This window comes from Planococcus citri, chromosome 1, assembly GCF_950023065.1.
Source record: "Planococcus citri chromosome 1, ihPlaCitr1.1, whole genome shotgun sequence".
NCBI lineage: Eukaryota > Metazoa > Arthropoda > Insecta > Hemiptera > Pseudococcidae > Planococcus > Planococcus citri.
In genome coordinates, this window is record NC_088677.1 from 62,855,170 (window position 1) to 62,882,601 (window position 27,432).

Genomic DNA, 27,432 nt, shown 5'->3' on the forward strand with positions numbered 1-27,432 from the left:
AACATTTTCAGGAGTGATCCTCTTAACAAATTATGTATTGAATTTGACATGAAACGTTGAAAACTACATAAAGAAAATCCTTTCATTTGCTTCAAAATTTTGGTAACACTTATCAATAATTAACAAATAAATATTCAAAGTCAGTTTGGCATAGTCTTGAAAATTCGAGAAAAAAATGTCTCGTGAATGAGATGAACTCCTCTCCAATCCTTCAAAATGTCTAATATTCCAAATATTCGTCGGTGTATTCGTCCAATTAATCCAATCTGCCTCTAAAAATTCATTTTCAAGTATTCACGATGAAAAAATTTCCAGCCCAGGCATTACCCAAACGATATTTCTGCGTCAGTTCTTTTACACTGGGACTCCTCGGATATCGTTCTCTATTTTGGTATGAAAAATTAATTTGATAAGAGATTTTACTGGTTACTGCTTAATTTACAAATTATTCGAAATCGAAAAAACTAACTTTGGCTCCATTCTGTGATATTTTCGAGTTTGGTTGTATACAAGGAAGATCAGGTACTCGGTAACTGAGAAATTGTCAAAATTAGGAATGCGAGAATGATTGAAAACGAATCTGGTGTACCTTGATTTTCTAACCATTAAACATATCAATCAATACTGGTTTGTAAGCGAATAGTTCTTCTCCCAATTTGATATTATTTCCAGGTATGTTGATCACAGTCCAACATTCTTTATGGCGAGTGAGTATAGGTTCGGTAATCTCTATATTTGCCAATTCCTCGAACTCCTGTTGAAATCTTTTACGATCTACGAACGATATGCCTGCGAGTACAATACAAATCCAAATCTCAAAAAGAATGAAAAACTCTTGTATGAATGTAAAATTTGTAAAAATTTGTGAGCTTTTTTTCTTACCAGTCATGTACAGAGTGTAAAAAGTATCTTCTGAAGCAGGCCATTTCAATTTTGGTCGATATTTCAGATCGGTATAAAGAAGTGATTCGCCGCTTTTGATTTCTTTCCATGATTTACCAATATAATAAGCAAACTATAAATATCAATAAAATAGATGAAACTGGTTTTAATTAATTTTTAAACGAATAATTGCTTACTCGGCACAACTGACTCGGAGGAACTGGAATAATATCGGGGATGATCTTCAATTCTTCCAGTTTTTCGGTATAGTTACAAAGACAATAATGCTGAAAAATTGCGTAATTGTTAATTTTTAGAATTTATGGGAGAATGGTTGAATTTTCATAAGAAAATACCCACTGAAGCGCAGAAAAAAATTATGCAATTTGAAGTGATTCCAAACATTATGAAATGTTTTGACTAAATGCATCATGTGCCATCGCTGTCGTTATCATTCTGGTTGAAAAATAAAGATGATGTCCTTGATAATAGATGAAATTTATTGATATGTGTATGAATGATAGAAATGATTAATTTCATCTTTAATCGGTAAATTAGGTAACCCGAATCCTATATCACTGAAATGAATTAGGTTTCTCTCAAAAGGTACATTCTTATGAATTTTTGTCAAAAATGTCATGGGAAATTGGGTGTTTGAAAAATTTGTAATTTACTTGAATTTTATTTGAAAATTTATGAATACGGTTAATATCTAATAACTTTACAAATAATATATGATATCTGTAGATGAACATTTTTTCAAATAGCACATCTTAAATAGAAGAAATCGCCAGCCCATGGAGTTCCCAATTGAAACTGATTCATGAATGTGCGGATCAGTTGCGTATTTCCATATTCACTTCTGTTTAAAAAAAAAAAATCATTAATAAATCTTATAAAAATTTACTGATTTTTGTCTAGAACTATTCAATTTTTTGCTCATATGTACTTAGTTTTGCATTTTTTAGGTACTCAATTTTATTACCAATAATGTTATTATTTATAATACATGTATATTGTATATTCTTACCTCGATCCCATATTTTTGTCATACCTAATCGATTCATGGTATTCTGACTGCTCCCAAACGAAAAACATTACAAGATCTTGAGCTGTGAATTCATTTAAATCAAGAATTAGATAGGTAATTTACTTTGGCTATGTTTACTGTATCAATGAATGAAAATTCATGTTGAAAGCTGCTCACTTTTTGGAACAGGTGTTATCAAAGGTCGATAAGGTAGAAGCTCAGATCCGTTTAAAATTTTGATTCCAGGTATATTAACAACGATCCAATTTTCCCATTGAACGTGAGTTTGATTTCCCAACGAAGGCTTAAATTCTCTTTCACGTTCGACTAAGTAAATTGGCGCTCGAACTATGAAATAAATATGTTTGCCTATGTGAATGAGAAATGAAAAATTCCCGAAGCAAACAGTACATACCACTCATGAATAAAGTATACCATGTATTTTCTCGAATTGGCCATACTAATTGAGGTTCATGTTCAGTTTCGGTGTGTAAAAGGCTTTGGCCCGTTCTGACTTCTTGGACAGTTTTGTTGATTGGATATAAAATCTAATAAGTGTTGAGATGTTCTCAGAAAAGTTACTGAGGAATGAGGATCTTACGGAATTGTAATTGATTGAATACGATTTTTGCTACGTACTTGCAACTTATTTAAAGGTGCTTCTGAAATGAGATCTGGTATAATTTTGTGGTTGATCATTCTCTGCTTCAGATCTAGTGCATCGGTATGCAAAATAGTGTGCTGAAAAATTAGTTAGGTATATTTTCTATGAATTTGAATTCTTTCAAGAGTGATTTGATTACTGCTACTTACGTACCAAAATAATTAAAAGCTTTAAGGCACATGTTGATTTGAGTTCAAACATGACAAAATAATTGTTTTTTATGCTCTCGAGATTATTACTTACATCGAAATGAATATGCAAAGCTTATCAGATTTGCTTTGATAAATATCTACTTCGAGGTATTGATGAATTTCGTTGATAAAATTTTTATAATTTTTCAAGTATTTTTTGTAATGGCATCTTGGTAGGTATCCTTAATATTCAACATTGAAATGGTCTACAATAAATATTCAAGAACGTAGTTTATAGAAAAAAAAATTATGTACAATTTATTACATTTTCTAAAATGGACTACGATTGTGGAAATGGAGACAGAACGAAAAAATCTCCTGCCCATGGGTCGCCAAGTCGAAATTGCTTGGTGAATGTTTGAATCATATACCTGTCCCCGAATCGATTCCTGTAAATTGATTTGAACCATTAATACGAGATGAATCAATTTTAGATTCGTTTCCATTTTTCGAGAATTTCTACGTACCTATTTTCGATACCTCTGTCGTACTTGGGGTTCTCAAACTTTTCAGGCTGTTCCCAAATCCAAAATGATATACGATCGGTGGCTAAACAAATTATTCAAATTACAATCCAAGAAACACAATAAAATTGTAATGACGGATGAAATTTATCCTTATCCTTACTGTTTTTATATGGCACTGGTAAATGATAGTAAGATACTAGTTCCTCTCCAAAATCGACTTTACGACCGCTTCCAGGTATATTTACAACGACCCAGTTTTCCCATTGTTGATCTACTTGATCACCGAGTGACTCATCCCAACCTCTTTCCCAAGCGAGATCATAAATAGGAGCTAGACCTACGTACAAGATGATCAAAAATTAGGAAATTACAACTCATTTGGATCTTCGCCATTGCCTTGTTTCGTCCCGAGAGGAAAATAAAATTAATATACATACTTACCACCCATAAACAAAGCGTAAAATTTACCCTCACGAACTGGCCACTTTACAACTGGTTCTTTTTTGGTTACATTCGCGTAGACTGTTTCGCCGGTCTTGATTTCTATCATTTCACCCTCAACTGGGTAAAAAATCTAATGTCAAATGATTACTGAAAATGCTATAAAAAGTTTACTGGACTGAACTTGAAATAGAAATTATTGCTTACTCGACATTTGTGTTCTGGAGCCACTGGAACTATTCGAGGAACTATACCAAAATCTTTCATTTTTTGTTTGAAATCATCGCAGAGACCATTGTGGAGCTGAATGAATAATTTTATTTGGGTTTATGAAAATAGATATTTGTAAAGTTTTTCGATAAGTGATTAATACTTACAAAAAATGCTATAAAAATTAAGATTCTTCGTAAACTAGTCCAAAACATGATGGAAATCGTTACCTATTTTATTTACGCAGCACCGCAGGAGAAATGAGTATGTTTCTATCCGATTTTAAAATGTGAAGTTCATTGGGTAATTAATGATGTTCGATAATAAATTCTATTTTTTGGCTTCTCATTCTTCGGATATTAATTTCTCGTACGTTGGTTGAATCGAATTTAGTGCGCCTACTACCTATCTTTTTACCTATTTGTTTTGATTTTGCGACGTGGGAGTCTTTCAGTAAAAGTTATTGCTCTGTGATGATTTTTGAAGTCAAAAGTTCCCAATTCCCCCTTTCACCTCATTCTTTGAGTCATAGATGAATTGCTAATTTTTTTATGAAGAAATTTATCAGACTTCTTCCATAAGAGGATCTTCCAAAAATCCCAACTTGAGTAGAATTTCCATTCCCATTTTTTATAAAAATAATTTATGAAAATTCGATGCTCTGAAGATGTCATTTTTACATAATTATTATACATACCTAACAATAGTGTCAATTGAGAAATAAGAATAAAAAACAAATTATTTATTTACAATCATCTCTAAATTTGAAAAAGTTGACCTTCGCTGTGGTGAAGAAATCTGCTGCCCATGGATCACCTAAATTATACTTCTTGGCGAATTTTTCTATCGTATGAAATGGTCCAAAATCGTACCTATTTTCCACATAGAACATGAATTACATACATGTGTAAAAAAATTCCTTTTTTTCGACTATGCAGAAAATATTATTAAAATACTTACCCAGGATCGTCTTTTATTTCATCTGAGGCGAATTTCATCTTCTTTCGTCCTGGTTGACGGAAAACAACTATTGGGAAATATTCAGTGACTGCAACATAAAAATATCATTATTAAATGTATTTTATCTGCATAAATTGGTGTTGGTGAAATATTCAGCATACTAGATATTTTGGTGGATTTCCCTACCATTTTTTGGCGCTTTGCCAGGATGAATGTAATCGAACATGATGTTGCCACCATACACGTAATTTCTCTTCACGTTGATTACAATCCAATGCTCGATTTGCTGAATAGCGGGCGGTTCATCGGTTGTAGGAATGGGGTAATCAGGTGGTAACGTATCGCCATAAAAATCAAACTCTCGTTCAGGAACAGGTTCATGGACAGCTAAACATAGAACATGGGTTTTTTTGGAATAAGATTTTGCATAATTATTTGGAATAAATATGTTCAAACAGAAAAATCAGAACTCACAGCCCATATAAACAGTGTAATATTTTGTTGCGTTATCCCTGGGAAAGTCTAATCGAGGTTGATCTACAATTTCCCATCTTCTCAATGGTTCTCCGGTGATAACTTCTCGTTCTCGAGGTCCAATAGGGTAATAAATCTATCATTGAAATAAACTTTGAATCCTCATGAATCATATACTTAGATTCATAGATCCAACTTTTACGTACTTTTAATTTATGCTTTGGAGGCACTGGAATAAAATGTGGTATGATTTTGGCATCGATCATTTTCTGAGTCAATTCGGTTAAATCTTCTTCGCAAAAGCATATCTTCAACTGTAACAAGAGATATTATCATTTCACATGAAGGTTTATTTATTTGAGATTATTTTTTTTAAATTTTATATCCATTTACGAATACTTACAAACGTTACGAAAAATATCCAAAACTGTCGCCTGCAATTTCTCAACATCGTACAGGTGAATATTGTACACAAATAACACGTCTCAAACACATTTGTATGGTGTAGTGTCTTTCATGAATCAACTTAGAACCAAAATTTTACGTAGGTATTTTATTAATGAACGTAGTAGATAAAAAATGCCCATCACTCATCGTTGAATTTTTTGCACCGAATTTCATATCTCGTTTCCATTTTGATAATTTTAATGATTTTACTGACAAGTTTTATTAAGGAATTCATCCGTCAAGGTGATGCCAGCTTGAAATTTTCTTTTTTAAAGTTTCGGAAAAATACAAAATATTGAAATTTTTTCAATTTAAATGCATCGTTAGGGTATTAAGAAAGTAAATAAATTATTTGTTGGGGGTTCTTTTTAATATTTATTACTTTACAATGATGGATCATTCATGTTAAGTATATACAAAATTATGAAAAATAAAAATAAAATAGTTTGAACTTTCGCTTGCTGATAGGTACCTATTTCCAGATTGATCATCATTTTCAGAGAGTTTTCTGTCAACTATATGAGCAATTTTAAATGATGGTGAAAATTTATTCTTGAAATCGACGTGGAAATATTTTTATTTTTTTTATTCTGATGTTTCAACATAATATCGATTCTCGTTCTCCACTTTATGTTCTCATTCCCAGGTATTATTCACCCAAAAGAAATTCGCCTCGACTGCGGTCAATTTGTAATCCCTCGCGTAATTGGCCAGCTGCCAATAATCTTGGTGTTTGTATTTTCTGCAAATGTATTCAACATTTTAGAATAATACCAATTCGTTAAACCAGTACATATACAGCTTAATAATAAATCAATAAATATTTATCGTCTTACAGCTGGTGATAATCTTTCATCCTTTCAATATTAAGGAACGTGTGTTGTTTAAAAAGCCAAAAAGTATAACGATCGATGGTTCCATTTTTGGCTACAAGAATGAATACGTTTTGTTATATTTATGACGACAATATTGTATAAAATTTTCGAGAATATCAAGTGAAAATTTACGTCGGACTCTTTTTCCATATTCTGGTTGGTTCCATTTATAAACTACCGTTCCTTGGTCATACCTGTTGCCTGGTATATCGTAAATAAACCACGCTTCGGTCTCTAAACTGGCGCCCCAACTCCAATAAACGATACCTGCATTTGAGAGATTCGGAGGGAGTTTTTAGTAGGTGTTTTGAGAACTATAAATTCGTGCGAAGTATAAAAGATAATGATTACCTTGTACGAATAGAGTATAAAAAGTCCTATCACTTTCAGGTTCCCATTTTAATATCGGTATCGTGTCGTTGAATTGTTCGAATTTTAATTCATCGCCTGGGGTGAGTTCTCCATGAGGGAAGATGACCTATTTGAGATTAGTGGTTCATTTCATTTATTATAGCATCAAGTGTAGATAAATTTAATAATGAATCGAACATACTTTTAGAGTTTTTTTCGGAGCATAAGGAAAGAAATCCGGAACTATTTTAAATTCTCTGAGCTTCGTTTCTAAAAAATTGTCATCTTGAGGTAAACATCCCTGGAACTAAATTAGGGCATTTTAAGAGCTATGATGATCACATAAACATATGAATAAATTTTTCGAAATCGGATCTGTATTGTTTACTAATTTACTTGGACTGACTAAATTACAAATATTTTTGTTAACAAATGAAAAAAAATTGATCATGAAATACTTACACAACTTAAAACAAACAGCAAAGCTAAATTCTGGATGGTTTTAATATTCATAGCTGCTATTTTCATCTATGAAACGTATCATTTTTTTGAACTTATCTTTTGATCAACTTGAAATGAATGAAAAAAATCGACCAGTAGTATCAGTGAAGTTTTCTCAAATACCTGAAGAGATTATTCGCATATCTTTCTTTTAGGTCAATTAATTTTTTCAGAGGTGCATTTTTTAACATCAAAGTATTCTACAGAGTATGAGTAGGTCTAACTTTTAATTCAATATTTGTTCTATAATTTTTTTTTCTAATTTTTATTTTAATTTATACAATTAATTAGTTAAGGCATGTTTCGAATAAGTATCCAGGGGTTTTTGATCCAATCTCCCAGTTTTATTTAATTATTTTATGAACTAGAAAAGTATTCTATTCGTCATTCTGATTCTCAATTAATAAACATTGATAGGTACAGAATTGTCTTGATTTATTAAAATAACAATTGGAATATTGTGAACATTTGTTAAGTATTGTTGAAAAATTATAACACATTTTATATTCATTACAACAAGCTGAGTTTTTTCTTGAATATTCCAATGGCCTTTCTGATCCAGGTTCCGAACTTGAATTAATTTTAGTATGTTTCGATTTTACGTTTTTATATTTTACCGAACATTTAAAACAGTCATTTTGAAAAATATGATTTTTCAGATGTAAAAGAAATTTCCAAACAGAGGTTTACCTAAATTATACTCATCTTCAAATCTTGTCAAATTGTCTAAATCTGGAACATTATATCTGAAAAAATGTAATCACATAAATCGAGTGCCCAATTACGAGTATATTTCATTGCAGAAAAGATCCTAATTTAGATGTTCAAGTACTATGGCATCATTTTACTTACCCAGCCTCCTTCCATTCCACTTCTTTTACAGTGATATTACTCGTCGGTTGCTTATACAATAAAAATACAATTCTCTCTTTAGCTGCAACAATATCAATAACCATTAAATAACAGTTTAAATGACCTCAGCAATTAAATTTACACCTATAAGTTGATTGGAAAACAATCGAAATTAGTACCATTTTCGCCTAAAGGAGGTCCGGGAATTAAATACCAAACGATGGTGTTTCCTTTCGCTAAATCGTTTCCTGGGATATTAGTTACGACCCACATTTCGCCAGTGTTTGTTGGTGGTTCAGGTACAGTGACTGGATGTTTGGTATAAGGGTAAAGTAAAGTATCAGGATCGTATCTGTTTACACCTGTTGAAATTATCCCAGTACAAATTACCCAATAATACTTCGATTTTGATGAGTTTTTCGTAAAAATGGAATGAGAAAAAGTACATACTCGCCATGTATAAACAGTAGTGGGTATTTGGTTCCGCATCCCAGTGTACGGATGGAGCTTCTGATGTTTCATTTGACCACCAATAACTACCCGGTGTTACTTCTCCTTTCGGATATACAACCTGTTCAGTAATTAAGGCACATTTTAAAAAGGGTTGAGTGATTTTATAGGAAACTGTGAACTTACTTTTAGTAATTTTGCCGGTGGATAACGAATTAGCTCGGGGACGATGTTCTCTTGAATGAATAATTTGGCAATATCCACATCCTCGTTTGCCTTATTTTATTAGTAAAACGAAAAGTTACAAAGTAAATTAATTGATCTAATAGATGATTATAATGGTGGAAAGGATTAACTTACCACACTTATAAGAAGGTGAGAAACAATCAGACAGCATAAAAGTTTTGTGGACATTTTTAGCTTTTCATTTACCCATAGGTAGATTCATGATCTACGAATGTGAAAATCAGTGATAATCATCATCTTGATAATATGTACAGCGCTGCTTACGATTAATTCGCTCGTCACTTCGTGGTACTGATAAATTGTTAAGTACAATTTTTTCGTGGTGAATATTTCATACTGAAAATTTTGTGTAGCTGTATCGAAAACAGCTGATGAATTTTTAATTAAAATAGTAGAACTAAAAATTTTGTTCTTGCTTCAATATGCTCATTTTAAAACTCCTAAAAAAATTGTTGCTTAATTCCACCTCAAGGTGACTCGTTTGCAAGTCAAATGTACCTACATAACACAAATCAGCTAATGAACAAAATAATTAATTTCTTTGGAAAAAATTTCAATTTTTTCGTCAACTTTTTGCAAAAATGTACATATAGAATTTTATAACGCATTTCCTGCATGCATTCGAAAATCTATACTTAACAAAAGGAAAAACTTTTAAGACTCGAATATTATTATGCACATATTCGCGAAGAGAAATTCGCGTAGTCTGGGATTTCACTAAAGTCAATAAACTTGCCAGGCGCAGCTAGTGTGTGTTTACCGAAACGAATTATTATCAAGAGTAAAGTGCATCGCGAAATACTAGAATACGAATGAAAATTGTATTAAAATGCTTTTCACGTGAATTCCGTTAATGATCGAAGACGTACTTTCAAAAAATAAACACGAATTCGCGAACATCGAGTTTTACGAGTGTCGTACGCTGAAAGTTTCTCTCAAGTATTGAATTCGACGAATGACGGCAAAAAAAATCAACCCCGTAGACGAAATTTGATAACTAAATAACGGCAACAGAAATTAAATTCAATTCCAACGACGATATTAGCTCATAGGTACAAGCTGGCGGGTCCCATTTACTCCCCCTTTTTGCGCTGGTTCTTACTCGTATAACAATGTGTTTCGTTAAATGGGTCGTAAATGAGAAAAGTGCCACAGTATCAGTTTCATCAAATTAAACTTATTTTGTCGATGAAAGATGAAAAAATTAATCGAACCGATATTGTAATTTTTAAGTTAGCTTTTAGAGTGATGAAAAGTACCTGTTTAAAGAGTCTTTCTTCGAAACGAGGGCAAAGACGCGAGTGAATTTATAGTATCTCGGAAATCATGAAGTGAAAAAAAAGCACCGTTAAACTCGTTCGTGTTAGAGCGGAATTTCTTCTTTCTTGGCTGGTATTTTTAAAATTACAAGTTAAAAATTCGCGTTACCGACGAGTATAGAAGCAAAGAGAAAAATATAAGTTTCTATACTAAACTATAATCTACTCGTACGGATATTATATTTCTCTCAGAAGTTTTCGAATGCCAGTTAAAACTTTTAGGAGCCATTTTATTTAAAGTTCGAAAACAACTGACATATATCATTTATAGTGAGCTTTTCACACGTAAAAAGCACATGTGAAAAGTGTATATAATGGGTTTCGTCATTGCCTTTTATAAAATATTTTAAAATTGTGAAAAAATTTGTACTCGTTTTAATTTGCGCGAATTTTTACACCTTTAAAGTTTTGCAGAGAAAAAAAAACTTAAACAAGTTTCTTCTTGTGTTGCAGATTCGCACGTCGTTAACACGAACGCCACAGGAGCTGATGGTGGAATTTTACATCTAAGATTCTCAAAGTAAGTTTTAATGTTTACTTATGACTTGTTCTACAGTTTTACTCTTGGCGTGATTTTATTTGTCTTGTTGTCAAATTTTAATAAAGTTGGTTCGTTAAATTAAAACGAATCGGAGTGTTTCGAGTCTTTGTAAGTAACTTTTTTCATGGCCAACGACTGATTGCTAATTTATGAACTCATTTTCATGCTGCTGGTTTCTCATATGGTTTTGTTAGGGGTGGGGGGGGGGGGGTGTAATGGCGGTGTTTTCATGTTTTAAGATTTTCTGTTTGAATTTGTTGTGCAGTTGTGGTGATTGGACGTGTTTAGTTGTTTTTCTTTCAAATTTTGTAAATTTTCTCTTGTTGGTGACCAACTCGAGCTTACTTTTGAAAATTGCTTCTGAAGTAGGTATAAATTGAGTTGAACTTGAAAATATGCTTAATTCATTGACAGTATTTTTTTAAATGTTAACCTTAAAAGTTATCCCTACATATTTATATTATTTTGTGTCCTATAATACACCGTATGTCAATAAGATTTGTTCAAATGAAGTGGGGTAAATTTGGCTCAGAGCCTGATTTCTTGGAAATTAAACTATGATTGGCTTCTGATCATCATTCAAAGTTGAATTTTTTTATAACTAGAACATTTTTCCCCAAGAGAAGTTGATCTTCATTTGCGCAAAAAAATACATATGAAAGAGAAAATGCGGAAACTATGTTGGATTGTTGGTTCATGGGGCCGAAATTGAGGCTAAGTCTTGAGAATGAATGTCTTTTATACCTGCCTGGGGGACCACCAGTTATTACTCGAGCTAACAGATCATGCAATTGCACGCTACTATCTGTTTGCAGAATCAAAAAGCTAAAACTGGTTCGAGCGTCTATAGAGGTCAACACTTAGGAGCTCAGGGTCTCTAAACCAGAGCTGTGGGACCGAAACGATCCCGAAACCGGAACCGATTAAATCCCGATTCAAATCCGATCCCGAAACCAATCCCGAAACCGAAATCATTATTTTTCTTGATCCCAAAACCGAAAAAATCCCGAAACCGATATAATTTTGAACCCGAAACAATCCCGGAACCGAAACAAAATCATTTCGGTTTCGGGATTTCAATTTTCGCCTTTTTTCCGCGATTTTACTATGAAAAATGACCATTTTACATCATTTATCGTAAATTATTCAGATTACAATAAAAATTACTCGACGAATTCAGCAAAATATGCACTTAAAATGTTAAAATAATCACTCAATTAGATTTTTCACGTCAAAACCTGCCATTTTTTGGCCCCCTGCAAGGTCCATTAGTGAATTTGGGCTTAAAATTGGTTGAAATGAAAATCCCAAAACCGAAACCGATTCAACCCGGAACCGAAACAAATTTTTCAATCCCAAAACGAATCCTGAAACCGAAATAAAAATTTGAATAACAAATCCCGAAACGAATTCAAACCCGAAATGAAAAAATTTCAATCCCGAAACCGAAATCCAATCCCGAAATCGTTTTGGTCCCACAGCTCTGCTCTAAACAACCCGGCTAGCTCCAATGTGCTTATGTAGATGTCACTAGTAAGCAATTGGGAAACTACTAGTGGAAGCTCAAAAATAAATTTTCATGAAATATGTAATCAATGTGATAGAGGTAACACCAACATAAAGGATGTTAGCCCAAATACCCAATTCGGCATAATGGTACGCGTTGATTTGTACGTGATACCATCAAGCGGTTATACAACTTGATGATGATGATAGTCGAACCAATCTGGCTTTACAGTATTGCTCTTTGGGGCTGTGCCTCAAAATCAAATATTTTGATGATTCAAAGGTGCCAGAATATAATCATATGAACAATGGCTGGAGCACCCTGGTACAAACGACATGTTGATTTTCATGAGGATCTGAAAATCAGTTTTTTCAAGGAGATCAGCAGGCATGCCGAGTGGCACCAGAACAGTCTTCACAATCACTGAAACCTCAGCTCTATCCAACTTTTGGACAATTCGAACAATACAAGTAGGCTGAAGAGATTTAAGCCGTCCAACCTTCCAGCAAGAAGAATCATGTGATAAATTAAGCAGTTGAGCAGAGGTGGAATTATCGTTAGACGCTCTCAGCTGGACCTGGTGATTTAGTGATAAACGCCGATGGATGCCCAATGTGGCAGGGATCATGGGATTTGAAAAAAAAAGAGTTACTTTTGATGATGAAAGTGTCAATTACATTTCAGTGCATTGATCCAAAGTGTTGATAGGCATTTTTTATTTTAGAAAAGTTTTAGGGCATGAAAATAGATGTAAGTAAATTGCAAACTCATCAAAACTGATAAGAATTTTTAATTTTTTAAAAAGTATATTTGACATATGAGCGCCTCTATGGGAGGACTGTAGAGAAAAAATACTATTTCTAGAGACTCTGAAAAAAGAAACTCCTCAAAAAACTTTGTCAATTGATTAAAGTATTGTACGAGACAGAAGCTCAAATGCAAAAAATTCTGAATCGAATAAATAAAGCAGGACTGAAATATAGAATGAAAATAAATTCAGGCAAAACAAAAGTTATCAAGTTCACAAAGAATGATGACAAAATAGTGGCAATCAAGATGTGGTCACAAGAAATGGAAAATGTGAACAAATTTCAGACAGAGATCTTAATGAAATCAAGGCACAAGTATGGCTAGAACTGCAATCAACAACTTACACAAGAGTGTTTGGAAATTCATCAATGGACGGACCTGTGCCTCTGAAAGTGGATTATGCCTTGTTATGTATGGACAGTTTCAATGCATTCTTATGATACACGGACCATGAGTGCAGAATATCAAAAGAAAATTGCAGCTTTTCAAAAGATGGTGTTACTGAAGGCTACCAAAGATCTCCTGGAAAGACTTTGTGACCAACAAAACAGTCCTAACAAGAATAGAAGAAGAACAAGAAGTCATGAGAAAATGGTTAACATATTTTCATGCCAGTGGTATAGAGAAAGACACAGAGGAAAATGACAAGAAGAAAACATTTGTAGATAATGACCACCAACTCACCAGAAAACTCACCCTGCAACACCCTGAAAAACATTATCGTATGCTAGAAACCGAGTAATTTAGGCAAATTTATGATGCATGCAATTTCCTATTGAGGAGAGGTGACACCAGTTACAATGATGAAAATAATAAATTCTGAGATGAAAATCTGAATTTTTGATGAAATGAAGAACCGACTAGGTACTGATCCAGTTGTAGAAATGACCAATCAATATTCAAGCGATACGATTTGATTTACTTGATCTTCGCAGTTGGGGACTTTTTGAAAATCTAGAGTCTCCAAAGGATACCAGAATATTGAAATTAGGATGTACAGCAAATTTTGACTGTTCAACTTCACTGGGTGAAATTTTGTAAAAATATCAACATTCAAACATTTGCTTCAGGCTCCTGTTTTCAAACATTTCAAGGGGGTTCGAAAATATGTATGTACTAAATTTCATATTTCCAGATTAATGTGGTTTAGTTTTGATTTTTCCCCATTTTTGACCCAAATTATTGATATTCAAAAAATCATAAAATATTGAAAAATGCTCTTGAGCCGTTGAAATTTTTGTTGGTTATGTATTTGTGCATGTTCTTTCGATTTATGTAGCTTCATCGAGAGCAGAAATTTTGGAACAGTATGGGCGGAGGTGAAGGAGGAATGTGTTTCTTATTAAAAGTATTTTCCTGATTTTTATGCCTTGAAGTACCTAACATCAACACAATGTAAATATGATCAAGAGATATCCGCTGCTTTTTATCAAGTGAGAAAATAGGGCTCAGATTTAAAGACATTAATAACAGAAAAGATCGGTTTAAAGTTAACGGCGGCGTAAATATATATTACAATTGCCATTTTTGGGGCATTATACGAAGCAAAAAGGGTGTATAATTTAGGAGGCGATTCTTTATACGATTCGAGCAGCAGTAGGTACTTTCACGTTAGCTGTGATCCATCATCGCCGGAGTCTATAATTTGGGGTTTTTCTTTCTGCACGACCCTCGAAATGCAGCTTTTCGACTGGCTGAAAACCGAAAACGACTTGGGGCTCGTATAAACAACACAATAGAATGTAGCTGTAAAATGAAAATTGTAAAACGCCGAAAACAATAAAACTAAAAAGTGAAATACGTTGCAAGTTGTACGTAGAAGAGTAGGCAAAGGTACTCTCGTATAACACTATATGTAGGTAGTTATGGCAGAGAGAAGTTGAATTCCTTGCCATTCTACGGTGGTGTACATGGATGGAAACGATGTACGCACCTGCTCAAATAAATTACGCGATTGCTACGGGGATGTTTGTGTAAAACAGCGCATGTAAAGGTTATTCTAAAAGTGCACTTTGTGCTCTTGCATGAATATTCATCCGCGGCCTCGACAAGGCAAAACGCATATACACCAACTCGTTCTCGTTATATTTTACTGCACAAATCCGTCACGACTATACGACGAGCTGTATACCCAAGAGAGAGTAAGTGGAAATTTTCGCAGGAGTGCTGTTGAAGGTTTACTAAAATATGATTTTTCCTGACGCCGCAACGTGTCTGCGTGCAGATTTGTACCGCAGCCAGCAAAGTTACCAAACTATAATATTTCAAAGAGTTTGTACGATTATAAAGATGTGTATATCTAGCAATGGACGAATTTTTGGTAAATTTATCTGGTAATTACGCGGTTTTTATGCGCCATTTGGATTCGCTGCTGGCGCTGGTCGTTTCGATTACAACGCCGAAAATAAGCTGCGAAAAATTCGGCGAGGATAATTTTTCCATAAAGTACACGTGACACTCGATAAACCGGCGAAGAAAAATTTTTCAAATTATTTCTCGCCGGATTGCCAACTTTTGACGTAAGCCAGATGTTTTAATACGGCCCTATTTCTCCGGTTGTTGATTTTTTCCCACTAAATGATGAAATGAGGAAATCAAAACTGGCTTCGTGCCATTGTGGCGGGATTTTTTGCTCGAATTCGTTTTTCATATATGGCTGTACCTACTCGTATATATTTTGAAACGCGACACGATGTTTTTTTTCTCCATAAATGACGCAAGTCGAGCTTGATTATTGCTATTGTTTTTTAAGCGTGTGCGATTTTTGACGAAAACGTTTATCGTTTCGTCGATTCTTTTTTCCTGCTCCCTTGTTGAGCCAGAATGTATACGACAAGATGCATTTTATGGTACTTTTTTTAGTAGGTATTTTTTTTAGGCGAAGTTGAAGCTTTTTAATCACTCGTTCTATTTGTTTTAACGATTCGAGTGTTCTTGAAAGAGTTATTTTACGATTCAATACCTATCTGTCGAGCTATTGTCGGGTAATTTTAATACCTCGTGGACGGTGGAGTTTTTCAGAACGTCCGCTGGTTGAGAAATTTCAATTTTAATGTGAATCCTGTATGATCAATGGATCATTAGTGTTGTTAAGTGTGTTTCTGATATTTGATCAAGATAATATCCAGATCAAAATGAATCTAGAGTAACCAAATTTTGCGAGTTTGATCTAATGTGGCCAATTTTTTTTTAAAGTTTTAATAAAATACATATAATGTGTGTAAAATCAGCTTAGGTTAAATTTTACATTTTCCCCCTCTCTGGTTTAATCTTTCAAAATGATCTTTCATTTCCATATTTTACTGAGTATTGCTTGTTTTCAGATACTATTGCAACATGAAAACATTTTAAAAATAAAATAATAACAACAAAAAGCTGATAAAATGTTGACAAAATCTAATGAAATTTAGTGAAAGCTGCGCAAATCATCGTTGAAAAATGCTAAAAACAATAATCGATAAAATTACAGCGAATTGTCAAAATCGTATCAACATTTGCATAAGTATTGTTAAATCATGTTAGAAATTATGAAAAATCAATTTAAAAAAAGACATTAAAACCCTTTAAAAAATTATCAAAATCTGCTAAAATTAGCCCATTTGCAAGATTTGCATAAAATTCTGTTTAAATGACATAGGCATAAAAACGTTTTAAAAAACACTAAAATTACTGAAATCTACCAATAATTGGTAAAATTTAACAGAATTATTGTCAAAATTCAAAATGTTATGAAATTTAGCCAAATTTAGCAAAAATTGCTCAAAATGTTGTAGAAATGCGCTTTAAATAACATAAAATCAGCTGAAAAGCACTAAAATCATGAAACTTACGAATAATACTTAGATGAAATTAAAACAAAATTAATTGTACCTTTGTAAAAATTTACAGAAACATACATAGAGCTTCATCAAAACATACATACTAAATAGTATTGAAAATATCTTAAAAGAATTCAAATCATTAAAAATTACGATGAACTGATGAAATTTTAACAAATTTTCTATAGAACATGAAAAATTACCTATTGAATAATATTCTAAAAAATTGCATTAAAATTATTGAAAATTGCCAAATACGTATCAATATGACGTAATTAAACAGAAGCAATACTCCATTGAATGTTCAACTGATATTATCGGTATTGATGTTTAACAAAAATTCAAATATTAAAAAAAAATTATATAAGTAAGTAGGTAAATTGAAAAATTATCGTAATCAAGTTTAAATGAGTACATTTTTTTGCTTTTATTTTTATGTAGGTATTTTTTATCTTTCAATGAATACGAGTAAAAGCAGAAATCTGCTTTGAACAAAAATGTCGATTACCCTATACAGTGGTCAAATATGTAATAAACAAAATTTAAAAATTAATGAGAAAAACAATGTAAAGTGGGGGTAATAAGAGTAAAACAATATTGCAATTATTATTTAGTTTATTTTTTAATTAATCCTTTGATTTTTTTAGTTCAGTTGTGCACTTGAGTTAAAATAATTGGGTGTTGGAATTGACGAATTTACACGGAATTTCCACTAAATAAGATTGGATTTGATTGAGCCTTCTTGCTGATCAATTCCATAGTATGGTATAATCGCACAAATTGCACCTGTCTATCAATCGGATCATTAATTCATTTGTGTTGATAGATGAAGGATGGAATTGATAAGTACAGGAAAGAATATTTTAGGATAAGAACGAAATGATCTCTCCCTACCGAACATGTGTCTTGAATCGCTTCAAAGTTCAGATTGGTCTATTCATATCAACGATTGAACATTAGTAAACCACTTGTACAACATTGACGGTTGTAAACGACTCTGTGTTGAGTTTTATGTGAATTCCATCTACGAGACGGTTGTTTTTGTAATGATCTCTCCATGGGTTAAATTGAATTGAAACCCATATTTTTCAATAGTAAAATACTCTTCTATGGCGCTTCGATTATCACGTAAAATCTTCCATTTCAATCATTGGCTCAGGATACACTCTTGTGATGAAAATTGATTCATTTTTATGCACTTTTTAGCTTTGGTATTCAGCTAAAATACTTATTCTGTTTTGTGAACTGGTTGACATTTTGTTCATCGTTGGTACTTCTCAGCGGATATAGAATTTTTCCATGAAGAATTTCGATGCTTCATTGATATTGACACTGTTGGAATAGTAATTGAATTGAATTTGAATTCTTATTGGTTCATAGGCATTTCGATAGACGGAAAACTCAATTGAGATGAATCATTCGCATAGAAACAGATTTACTAACGAGGTGTTCTATGTATTGAAAGGAGTGATTTTAGAAAACATACGAAGTATTTGGACTTGATTGACTTGAGCAGAATAGGTTGGAGCTGGATTATGCAAAGAATTAGCTATATCGTTGAATTTAAATTATCATCATATTGACTGTGATATTGTTAGATTTTTACTCCATTGAATTTACTTCATTGTCGAGATCGATTGATTCAAATGGGATTAAATTCGAATTTTTAAAATATGCAATCTGTAGTTTAATCTTGATGAATCTGAAGCGTTGATGGTTTCAGATGAACTATTGATTGATTACCATCAAACTCCTAATAGTGGTGAATATCTCTTGCTCGATTGAATTTTCATTGGCGTGAAACAGTTAACGATGGGTTGATGATAGTGTATTAGCAGTATAGGCTTACTGGATGGGTGCTCGTAAATATCAGTAGAAACAATCTGATTTATCGTATTAAAGTACATAACATGTCATGGAAATGTTTTCTGACCAATTATTAAATTATATGTTCTAAGTAGGTACCTAGTTCTAATTGTAACCAAATTAATTTTATGTGTATTAGTTCTAATTCTTACGATACATATGTACCTTATACGTACATAGGTTGCAATAATACCTATCCATGTTGATTTACAAAATAAATAATCAGAAAGACGAGATTTAAATAGATGGGTTTGGGCACACTCAACAGATGTAAAAAAATGACCAAAACGTAGCAAAAAAATAAATAAACGATAGAATCCTTGAATACCTACTCGTAAAGATAAAAGCATCAACCTATAATTTTCAAGGGATTAACCTCGTAGGTATTAGGTATATACGAATTTTACATCAACTTCAACAAATATTCAATCTCAAGTCTGAATCGTATACCTTTTGTTATATCTATCTACTATTCTCGGTATATAAAAGTATACAACACGTGTGCGTCAATTTTTTATCATCTCGGAGCGTTAATTTAGGAAAAGAAATGTGGATAAATGTGTAGGAGCATGTTCGATGCACGCGAATACCGAACTATCGTAAGATGTCAATCCTGGTAAATGTAATTTTTGACTTTATAAAGAACATAAGCCTCTTTGTTTTTAGGATTTCCATAAAATTACCATGTTGAATAAAATTTTATAGGACAATAACTCGAGTCGTGTGTTTCACATTGCTGAAGAAAAAAAGCGAAAAAAATTTCGCCTTCGCCGGTTAACTTTCGAATGATATTAACAGTTTGAGTCAGAAACGATAACAGTTTAACGCGCGTGTGGGTATTCAACTGGTGGTGGGACTGTAACCTCTACAGTATCGTAGTACTTTGAGCTTCGAAGGAAAGAAAAAATAATAATAAATGAAGTTTGTCGTCTAAATGGCGGCGAATGTTTTCTGTGCATGAAATATTTGTTATTTTGTGGTCAGGCTATTTATAAAGCTTTACACTTGCGGATTAAATTTTGGCCAATTTGTATAAAACATTTTCACCGGCGTGGTGATTCGATTCGCAAAGGCGAACTGGGTAGGTAGGTCTCTAGCTAGAGTAGTGTAAAAAATACTCACTCGTACGAAGTCTTCAAGGTAATATATTTCAGGCTGAATTATAGGACTCGGGTGTATCCTTTTGGATGTATGGTGAAATCAAGTATATTATATAATTCTCGTACATATGGGTTCCCCTTTAAGTATACATGTACGATGTGTACCTTAGCATAGGGTAGAGACAGAGAGAGAGTGAGAGAGACTTTTCACATTTACTAAGTAAGATTCGTTTACCGGATTCTCGATTCGTTCAGGGATTTAGTCCACTGGGAGATTGTATATCATGTTAAAAGAGCTCGTGACGTAACGAATGTACATGCATCGGTAATTAGTTTATGTGTACGTTGTGTTAAACTCGCATATTGCTAGTTTCGTCGTGTCAAATTAACAGTTTTGCCGATAAATTTGCATAATTCACATGTCAGAACAAAAATCAGCTCGGAGGCATATGGTACACTACATGGTTTGGTTTACAGTCCACTGTATGGATATGTTTTGGTTACCTAGTCTATGTATTTGTAGTTGAATGGATTTTCATTATATCGCCAATAAATAATTCAAAGCTTTAGGTACCTACTCGTATACCTAGCTGGTACGATATTTTCAAAATGTTCTTTTTGATACGCGAATATTACGACGATGAAAATACTTATTATTATGGTGTCTCTTCGAGTAGTACTTTGCTTGATTACAGCGTATTCGAGGTATCTGAAAGACTATAATGCATAATGTTAGAAAAGGGGAGATTTGCTGAAATTTGTTGTCAAAGGGTCCCATCAAGTTTATCTTAATTTATTACTCGTATTTAGGGGTTGCTAGGGATAAGTGATTAAGTGCCTGTGAATTTTTTCTTAGTGGTGGATCATTACAATTTATTTTTTTTATCGCTGTGTGATTATATAGAAGAGGTTCAATTAAGCTGCATTTCAAGATGCAAAATTGTGTTGTAGAGTAAAGTATCGAACTCGGTCGTTTTCGTCTTTTTTTTTCAGTAAAATTATTCAATGTTTAAAGGATGATTAATATTTTCCCATGAAGTACTATTGGACGTACGAGTATTTTTGTTTGTTTGTTCGTTTTATAAAATCAAATGAGAGCTGGCTCGACAACTGTTCCTTTCGTACCCAAATTACGTGAACGCGAATCTCTTTCTTTGAACCAATATATACCCTGAACTCTTGCCTATGAAATGGCGGTTCATCAAGAAATTTGGTCAAAAAGAACCGCCACAATTTGAATTTTTCTAAAGCCATAGCCCATAAGTATTTTTTTTTCGGACGTGATTAATGATCCGTGACTCGAATCATTTTTTTAGACGTGATTCGCGATTCGTGATTCAAAACAGTTATTAATTTGTGAATCATTTTTCTTGCTCCTCGTTTTCTTCATTAGACGACTACGTACTTTTGACTTTTGCAGACTTTTGCAACAATTTTGAAATACTTACTTTATCAATTGTAAATTGGATATGTTCAAAGCAACTGTTGCTAAGTTGACTTCAATCTTTTTTAAAATTTCGTTATTTTTGGGCTTTTTAGTTATTTTTACGCTCATTTGACAGTTTTTATATTTTACGTAATTTTTACCAAATTGTATTCTACTGTGATAATATTCCATCAATTTCATTAGTCAAGTCAATGTTTTATAATTTACACAATTTCCAAGAAGTTTTCGAAAATTGTGTGATATTTTTTAAAAATTTCTGGTGATTTTGAATTGTTTTTGTGTTATTTCTTAATGCATTTAGACATAATAATGTGTTTATCGTTTGTCAGAAGTTCGATTTCGTAGATTTTTTAAAATTATTTTTAACAATTTTTAACGTCATGTGTATGAAATTTTTGCTGCCGGTAAATTTGAAGATTTCAGCAATTTTTATGCCAGTTGTACAGTTTTTCTGTGATATTTTGTTTTTGCACCAGTTTTTGAAATGTTGGTAGTATTTGATCAATTTTTTGTTATTATGTACCTATAATAATTCGTTAGATACATATTTTGGCATTTTTGGTATATTTTACTGAAATTTCAAGATGTATCATCAAACTAATCAAACTTCAGTGATTTACAACTATTTTCATGAGATCGTCAGAAATTTTCGAGTCATTTTTGTCAAGTCTGCTTAATTGTGCTGATTTTTCATTATAATTCATCACAATATTTTCGAATAACTTAATGTGAATTAATTTGACTCAAATTCCACAATATTGACAAATTTTCATCATTTTGATAGTAAGTAGGTATTTCATGAATTTTTAGTAATTTTATACCAATTTTTTTTTTATATTTGAGAATTATTGCGATGTTCAATCAATCTTCAATTCATTTCAGTCACTTACTTTTATGACATTTTAACGAATTTTTATGCAATTTTTGCAAAACGTTACTCAATTATGCTGATTTTTTGAATAAAGATAAAACCTTGATTTCTCAAATTGAAAGTTCATCTTTTTATTTCTCATTTTTTCAATTAATGAACTATTCTTTTCAATTTTGGAATTTTTTTATCTCATTGGCTTGGATTCAATCCAGCAGCATTGTCATCCTGCAGCTCTCTCCTTTGAAATAAGCGAGTAACTTTTGGCGTTTTTTGAGGAGTCAGATCCCAAAAAATGAATTATTTATATTCAAAATCCGCGAACCTAAATTAGTAAAAATTAAAACGTCACACGATATTTTGACAATTTTTTCAGAATTGGAGGAGCTGGAAGCGTTTTGTTTTACTTGATTGGTAAATCTTGTTAAATGTTCATGCATTAGGGGGGAGGGGGTCTATGTGTTCAAATCTAATGAATATTAGGATATTCGAACTCAAGTGCCTTCGAAAATCTAACAATAGATGATGCACCTCTCGCCATTTTTAGTGGAAATGGAACAGGGAAATTCAGGATGTTCGAATTTGAAAAAAGAAGTCAGTGAGTTTTGGTGAAAATTGTGAGCTGTTTCTGCCTTTTAAAATACTGAAGATTTGAGTTTGAAATTTTCTGAGATCGTAATCAATACGATGCTAATATGATCAAAAATTTCTAAATACTAGCTGTTTTTCAAAATTTTCAAAGTAGTTCTCAGTTTGTCTCAACTTTTCAGAAAATCTTGACACCTAATACCCTGAGGCTTGAGTACTGCCTCAGTACCCCCACCTCCTGCTTTATCCAGTCATTGAAACTGGTTTCAGCGTTTTCCGATCTTAAGGAAGTGTTCTTTTCATCAAATTCAAAAGCAAACAAAGTTACGTAGTCTTTATCGAGTTTTCACATAACCACCGCCGAAATATCGCTTTAAAAAAGTACCAGATAAAAATACGCTCGAATAGCGAATTTTCTTTTTCAGCCAGGGCTATATTTCGTATACGTTTTTTTCTCCCTTCTCTCATGATTGTTCTTAATCCTAAAGTTTTTAATACCAAGAGAAAAAGAAAGATATATGGAAGTGAAACGTGTGTTAAGAATCCAACGCAAGCAAAGATAACACCGGTGAAATGTGTCAGCCGAGTTAGATTGTCCGCTGTAATGATAAATTACATAAGAGATCTGCGGGCACTGGCAAAATATCCCGAAGATAAGGTAAAAACCTTCGTATTTCGGCGATGATGTATACTGTCCGTGTCCCATCGGACACGACGAGCTCGACTCGAGCTGCACCTTTGAAAAATAAATATTAACAGGGCCTATTCTAAGGTTTTTTTGGAGCTACACAATACCGACTGAAATTTTTTGAGATTCGTTTTAAAGGATATCTTCTCCCCCCCCCCCTCCCAAAAAAAAGAAAAAAAATCAATGCAAATTTTTCATATTTTTTTGAAAAAGAAAACTTTTTACTTTAAAAAATACGTGATGTTGTTTTATTTCGAAAAATTATTAAATTTTCGAAATCTTTTGCCCTAGCTTCGCTCGGGCCTTCAGACCTTTGTTTCTATTTTTGAAATTACCTACACATTATAATTTCCTGAAAACTATTGTTAAAATTTTTAAATGTTGAAGCTATGAAAATCAACTATTTGCATCAGCCATTTCACTTTTTAAATTTGTCAATTTTTTAAATTATTCTATTGTATGTACAATGTTTTAAAAATTTTCAACAATGAAACATTACCTTCAGAAATTTAATAGACATAACCCAATCAATACAGGGTTGGTACGGGTGCAAAATAACGAAACAGCAAAAAATTATTCTATGTAACTAAGAATAGCGAAAAAAAATGAGAGGATTCATTTGAAATTATACCAAAAAGTTTGAAATTTAACGTTGAAACTTTTATATTGAAAATCATTATTTGATAGGTTAAGTACTTCACAAATTGTGAGTTTTCTTAGTAAATCTTTTACCCTCACTTCGCAAAAATTATGTTCTGTCCTCTTTTTAAATTTTGTTTTCACAGGCCAAAAGCTGAAGAAAATCCACAAAAAGTATTTGAAAAATTTAAATTATTCAACATTTTTGCTTCCAACTCCTGGCTAAATAGCTTGAGAAATCCGGGGAAGGGGGGTACCTGGGGTAAAAATTTGAGAAAATCTGGCAAAAGAATAAGTTGAAAATATTTCAGTCTTACCCCCTCTCCCTGGAGCCATGTAACTAAAATTAACTCCCATGAACTAACTTTTGTAATTTCTAGCCATTTAGCCATTCTGAAACTTTCAGCGCAATTTTTGTTCCCCCCAGAAATATAATTTCAAAATTTCTCTTAATACGAAATATGTGGAAATCAATTTGGGAAGCTAAAAATTGTGGTCCATTTTCGGGTCTATTCAACAAGTTTGTCCACATTTAATTTCATTTTCAGGCAAGCACATCAAGGACGTTTTTTTCAACCAGTATTCTCCACTAATCAATTATTTAAAAAAAGGTTGGTTAAAAAAACGTACTGTGTGTGACTGTCTGAAATTCAGCTCAAATTTGGATAAACTCCTTTAATATGTAGATCAAAAATAAGCTGGTTTTTAGCTATTCAGCTCTTCAAATTTAAAAAAAAATGATGGATCGACATTATTGTAAAACTTGAAATAGGTCTAGACATACCTTTCCCCAAGACTCCTTCAAAAAAGCCTCAAAAGTTTTTTTTCTCCACAGAAATAGCTCATTAACAGTAGGAAGAGCGTTACAAAATTGTCTTTGGATTTGTTTTTTTATCATTAGAAGTGAAAAGAACTGGCCCATAAAAAAATTTCACATAACTCATGGCAATCACTAGGCTTTTTCTGAAAAAAATGGGGGTCCCCCTGAAAAATTTTTGGAACCCTCAAAGATTCTGCAATACCACATTTCCATCCTCTGGGTGGCACTGCTACTTAGTAATTTTTTCTACTACATTTATGTATCTATCTTTTACCTGATTATTTGTTTGATATCATTGTGCAGTTTATATGAAGTTACATGGGTCCCAAATTCGTTTTTTTTGCATTTGATGATTGATAACCGTTGTTGTTCATTATTTTATTATCTAGTAAATTTTTTTTTAAATTTGGATTCTGAATAATTTTTTTTTCAACTGCACAATTTTTTTTCCAACTGCACATCAATTTTTTGGAGCTACACAATATTGTTGGAACTACACGTTAGAATAGGCACTGTAAATATATACAGCCTAAGAAAAATACATCGCTACACTGGCCAAATGAAATAACTTTATATACGAGTATAGGTAGGTGTAGGTAACTACGCTCGGATTCGTTCATTTATGTGCTTCATACTTGTAAAAAATGAGCGAAAAATGAACAAACTCATCGCACATGGATCCGTAGGTATATCTACACGTATTAATACGACCATAAGAAAATACATCTTTACAATATCTGTGTATAACGGTTGTTAAAATAACAAAGTGAACCTCGAAGCCACCGCTATCCTGTTTTTGAATGGACTGTGTTAAGGTAATAGGAAAATAGTCAAATTTTCAAGTTACATGTAAATTTTTTGCACTCAAAAACATCAGTGGTGTCGTCGTATATTTTGAACGACAGAATCGATTCGTTGAATAAAAGTAAATGAAAAAAAAATTAGCGTAAAAATTCATTCATTATCTCACGTTGCATTTTAGCTGTGAGCATTTTTACAGCATGAAATTATTCTCTTCGTTGCTCACCTCACTCGTACTTTACGGAGCGCCAATCACCGACAGATTTTTCAATTTACATATAAAAAGGCAACCAAAAAAAAAAAAAAAAAAAAAAAAGAGGAAAAAGGAAACTAACGTGGCCCGTTCATAGCGAATTGAAAGAAGGGGGATGGTAGGGGACGTTGATACAGAAAACGCGTGCATTTTGGCAATATTCAAAGTAATCATTTTTTAAATTACAAATGTAAAATTCTTTCGTTCTTTCTTGAGCAACGACATCGTGTAAAGATGCAAATTTCATTTCCACAAATTGCAATAAGTATCTGCGAAAATGTTAACCAAAGTAAAATAAAAAATTCTAATACGAAATTCTTCTTACATAATCCGACGAATCGAATGTAAAGTATTACAATATAAAATATATTTATAAACGTACGCCGATATAAAACGTGACTGTTGTTGAATTTACATACTGCGCTTATACTTATACTATGTAGACGCGTATATATATGTATTTTTTTACTATATTACAATTTACAATAGCAAAAATCCCTTTATCTGTATGTGAAATATTTTATAAAATTGCTGACGAGGTATTTCGTTATGGAGACATTATTTTTTCACGAAAATTTAGTCTACCCGTGGAAAAAATATTCGATTGATATTCAACTTTATTTTAGTGTAGTGTAGAACCAGCTTCGGTTTGAGAATAAAAACGTGTGTAATGCATGTGTGGGTTTGTCATGGAGGATGTAGTTTTTTATTTTTTATTTAATCTAGAATTCGTCTTAAAATTAAATTTATTTTAATTCGTAGTTTCGATGGCATTACATTGAAATCAACAACAGAAGATTGAAAAGAGCAGTGACGTTGATCAATTTAGAAATTTGATGCGGTCCCTATCTTTTTTCAGATGAAATATTGCAAAAAAATACTTCATTTTAACCATTCCAACTTAAAATCAACCTCCTTTGTGCCATTTTAGAGTTTTGGGTAAGTTTTTTATTTTCTACAAGAGGTCAAAAATTAATTTTAGCTCTTGAAACATTGATTGGTGCATATCGGGGCCTTATCGATGGTTCTAGGATGTAAGGTTATCGCAAAATTGAAAGGTTTTCGGTTCAAAAGTGAATTTTTAGGTGATTTATTAGTGTAGGTGCTGGGCAAAATCTCATTTTTGAACTGGCACTTTTAGGATTTTGTGGTAACGTCTTAAAATGATCAACAGGATCTTCAATGAGCTTTATAACCAATGTTATTGATTCTCAAGTTCGTTTTTGATGCATCCAGAGCCGAAAATTCAAAACTTGTTGAAGGGTTCAGGAGGGTGCAGAAATTATGGTTTTTGGGTCTGATAGTCCCACTAATGCGACAGAAGAT

General features: G+C 32.6%; 5 protein-coding genes across 9 annotated transcripts in view; 1 reads left to right on the forward strand and 4 right to left on the reverse strand.

Moving 5' to 3' along the window:
• The window catches only part of LOC135833255 (leucine-rich repeat neuronal protein 1-like), a 579,754-nt gene that overhangs the window by 110,737 nt on the left and 441,585 nt on the right, over positions 1–27,432 (forward strand). For all 3 annotated transcript variants that reach the window (XM_065346963.1, XM_065346965.1, XM_065346964.1), the window contains exon 2: positions 10,814–10,880. The gene's annotated coding sequence lies outside the window, so the exon portion shown is untranslated. The remainder of the gene's footprint in view (positions 1–10,813; positions 10,881–27,432) is intronic.
• On the reverse strand, positions 18–2,872 carry LOC135833241 (putative odorant-binding protein A5). Of its 2 annotated transcripts, XR_010556426.1 has the most exons (11): positions 2,730–2,872; positions 2,552–2,653; positions 2,328–2,460; positions 2,090–2,260; positions 1,913–1,994; positions 1,243–1,744; positions 1,080–1,169; positions 883–1,015; positions 604–789; positions 470–533; positions 18–383 (listed from the first exon to the last, which is right to left on the reverse strand). XR_010556426.1 is itself a non-coding variant. In XM_065346947.1 (6 exons), the coding sequence occupies exons 1-6, from the start codon at positions 1,285–1,287 to the stop codon at positions 287–289; spliced, it is 615 nt and encodes a 204-aa protein (XP_065203019.1). In that variant the 5' UTR covers positions 1,288–1,385; the 3' UTR covers positions 18–286. The 2 variants fall into 2 exon arrangements, 1 of the variants encoding a protein (XP_065203019.1); XM_065346947.1 differs by lacking the exons at positions 1,913–1,994; positions 2,090–2,260; positions 2,328–2,460; positions 2,552–2,653; positions 2,730–2,872 and having other exon boundaries at positions 1,243–1,385.
• On the reverse strand, positions 3,048–3,784 carry LOC135835492 (protein D2-like). The gene is made up of 4 exons (XM_065349763.1): positions 3,676–3,784; positions 3,395–3,571; positions 3,235–3,316; positions 3,048–3,156 (listed from the first exon to the last, which is right to left on the reverse strand). The coding sequence occupies exons 1-4, from the start codon at positions 3,782–3,784 to the stop codon at positions 3,048–3,050; spliced, it is 477 nt and encodes a 158-aa protein (XP_065205835.1).
• LOC135833239 (phosphatidylethanolamine-binding protein 2-like) lies at positions 4,613–5,904 on the reverse strand. Its single transcript, XM_065346944.1, has 6 exons — positions 5,723–5,904; positions 5,526–5,633; positions 5,320–5,455; positions 5,032–5,232; positions 4,846–4,933; positions 4,613–4,757 (listed from the first exon to the last, which is right to left on the reverse strand). Exons 1-6 carry the CDS (start codon positions 5,768–5,770, stop codon positions 4,628–4,630), a joined length of 711 nt encoding a protein of 236 aa, XP_065203016.1. The 5' UTR covers positions 5,771–5,904; the 3' UTR covers positions 4,613–4,627.
• LOC135833242 (phosphatidylethanolamine-binding protein homolog F40A3.3-like) lies at positions 6,115–9,322 on the reverse strand. 2 transcript variants are annotated; one of them, XM_065346949.1, is made up of 10 exons: positions 9,156–9,322; positions 8,982–9,071; positions 8,796–8,916; positions 8,525–8,707; positions 8,346–8,427; positions 7,455–8,239; positions 7,195–7,299; positions 6,993–7,119; positions 6,774–6,908; positions 6,603–6,693 (listed from the first exon to the last, which is right to left on the reverse strand). In XM_065346949.1, exons 1-6 carry the CDS (start codon positions 9,207–9,209, stop codon positions 8,149–8,151), a joined length of 621 nt encoding a protein of 206 aa, XP_065203021.1. In that variant the 5' UTR covers positions 9,210–9,322; the 3' UTR covers positions 6,603–6,693; positions 6,774–6,908; positions 6,993–7,119; positions 7,195–7,299; positions 7,455–8,148. The 2 variants fall into 2 exon arrangements, with proteins under 2 accessions (XP_065203020.1, XP_065203021.1); XM_065346948.1 differs by lacking the exons at positions 8,346–8,427; positions 8,525–8,707; positions 8,796–8,916; positions 8,982–9,071; positions 9,156–9,322 and adding an exon at positions 6,115–6,508 and having other exon boundaries at positions 7,455–7,611.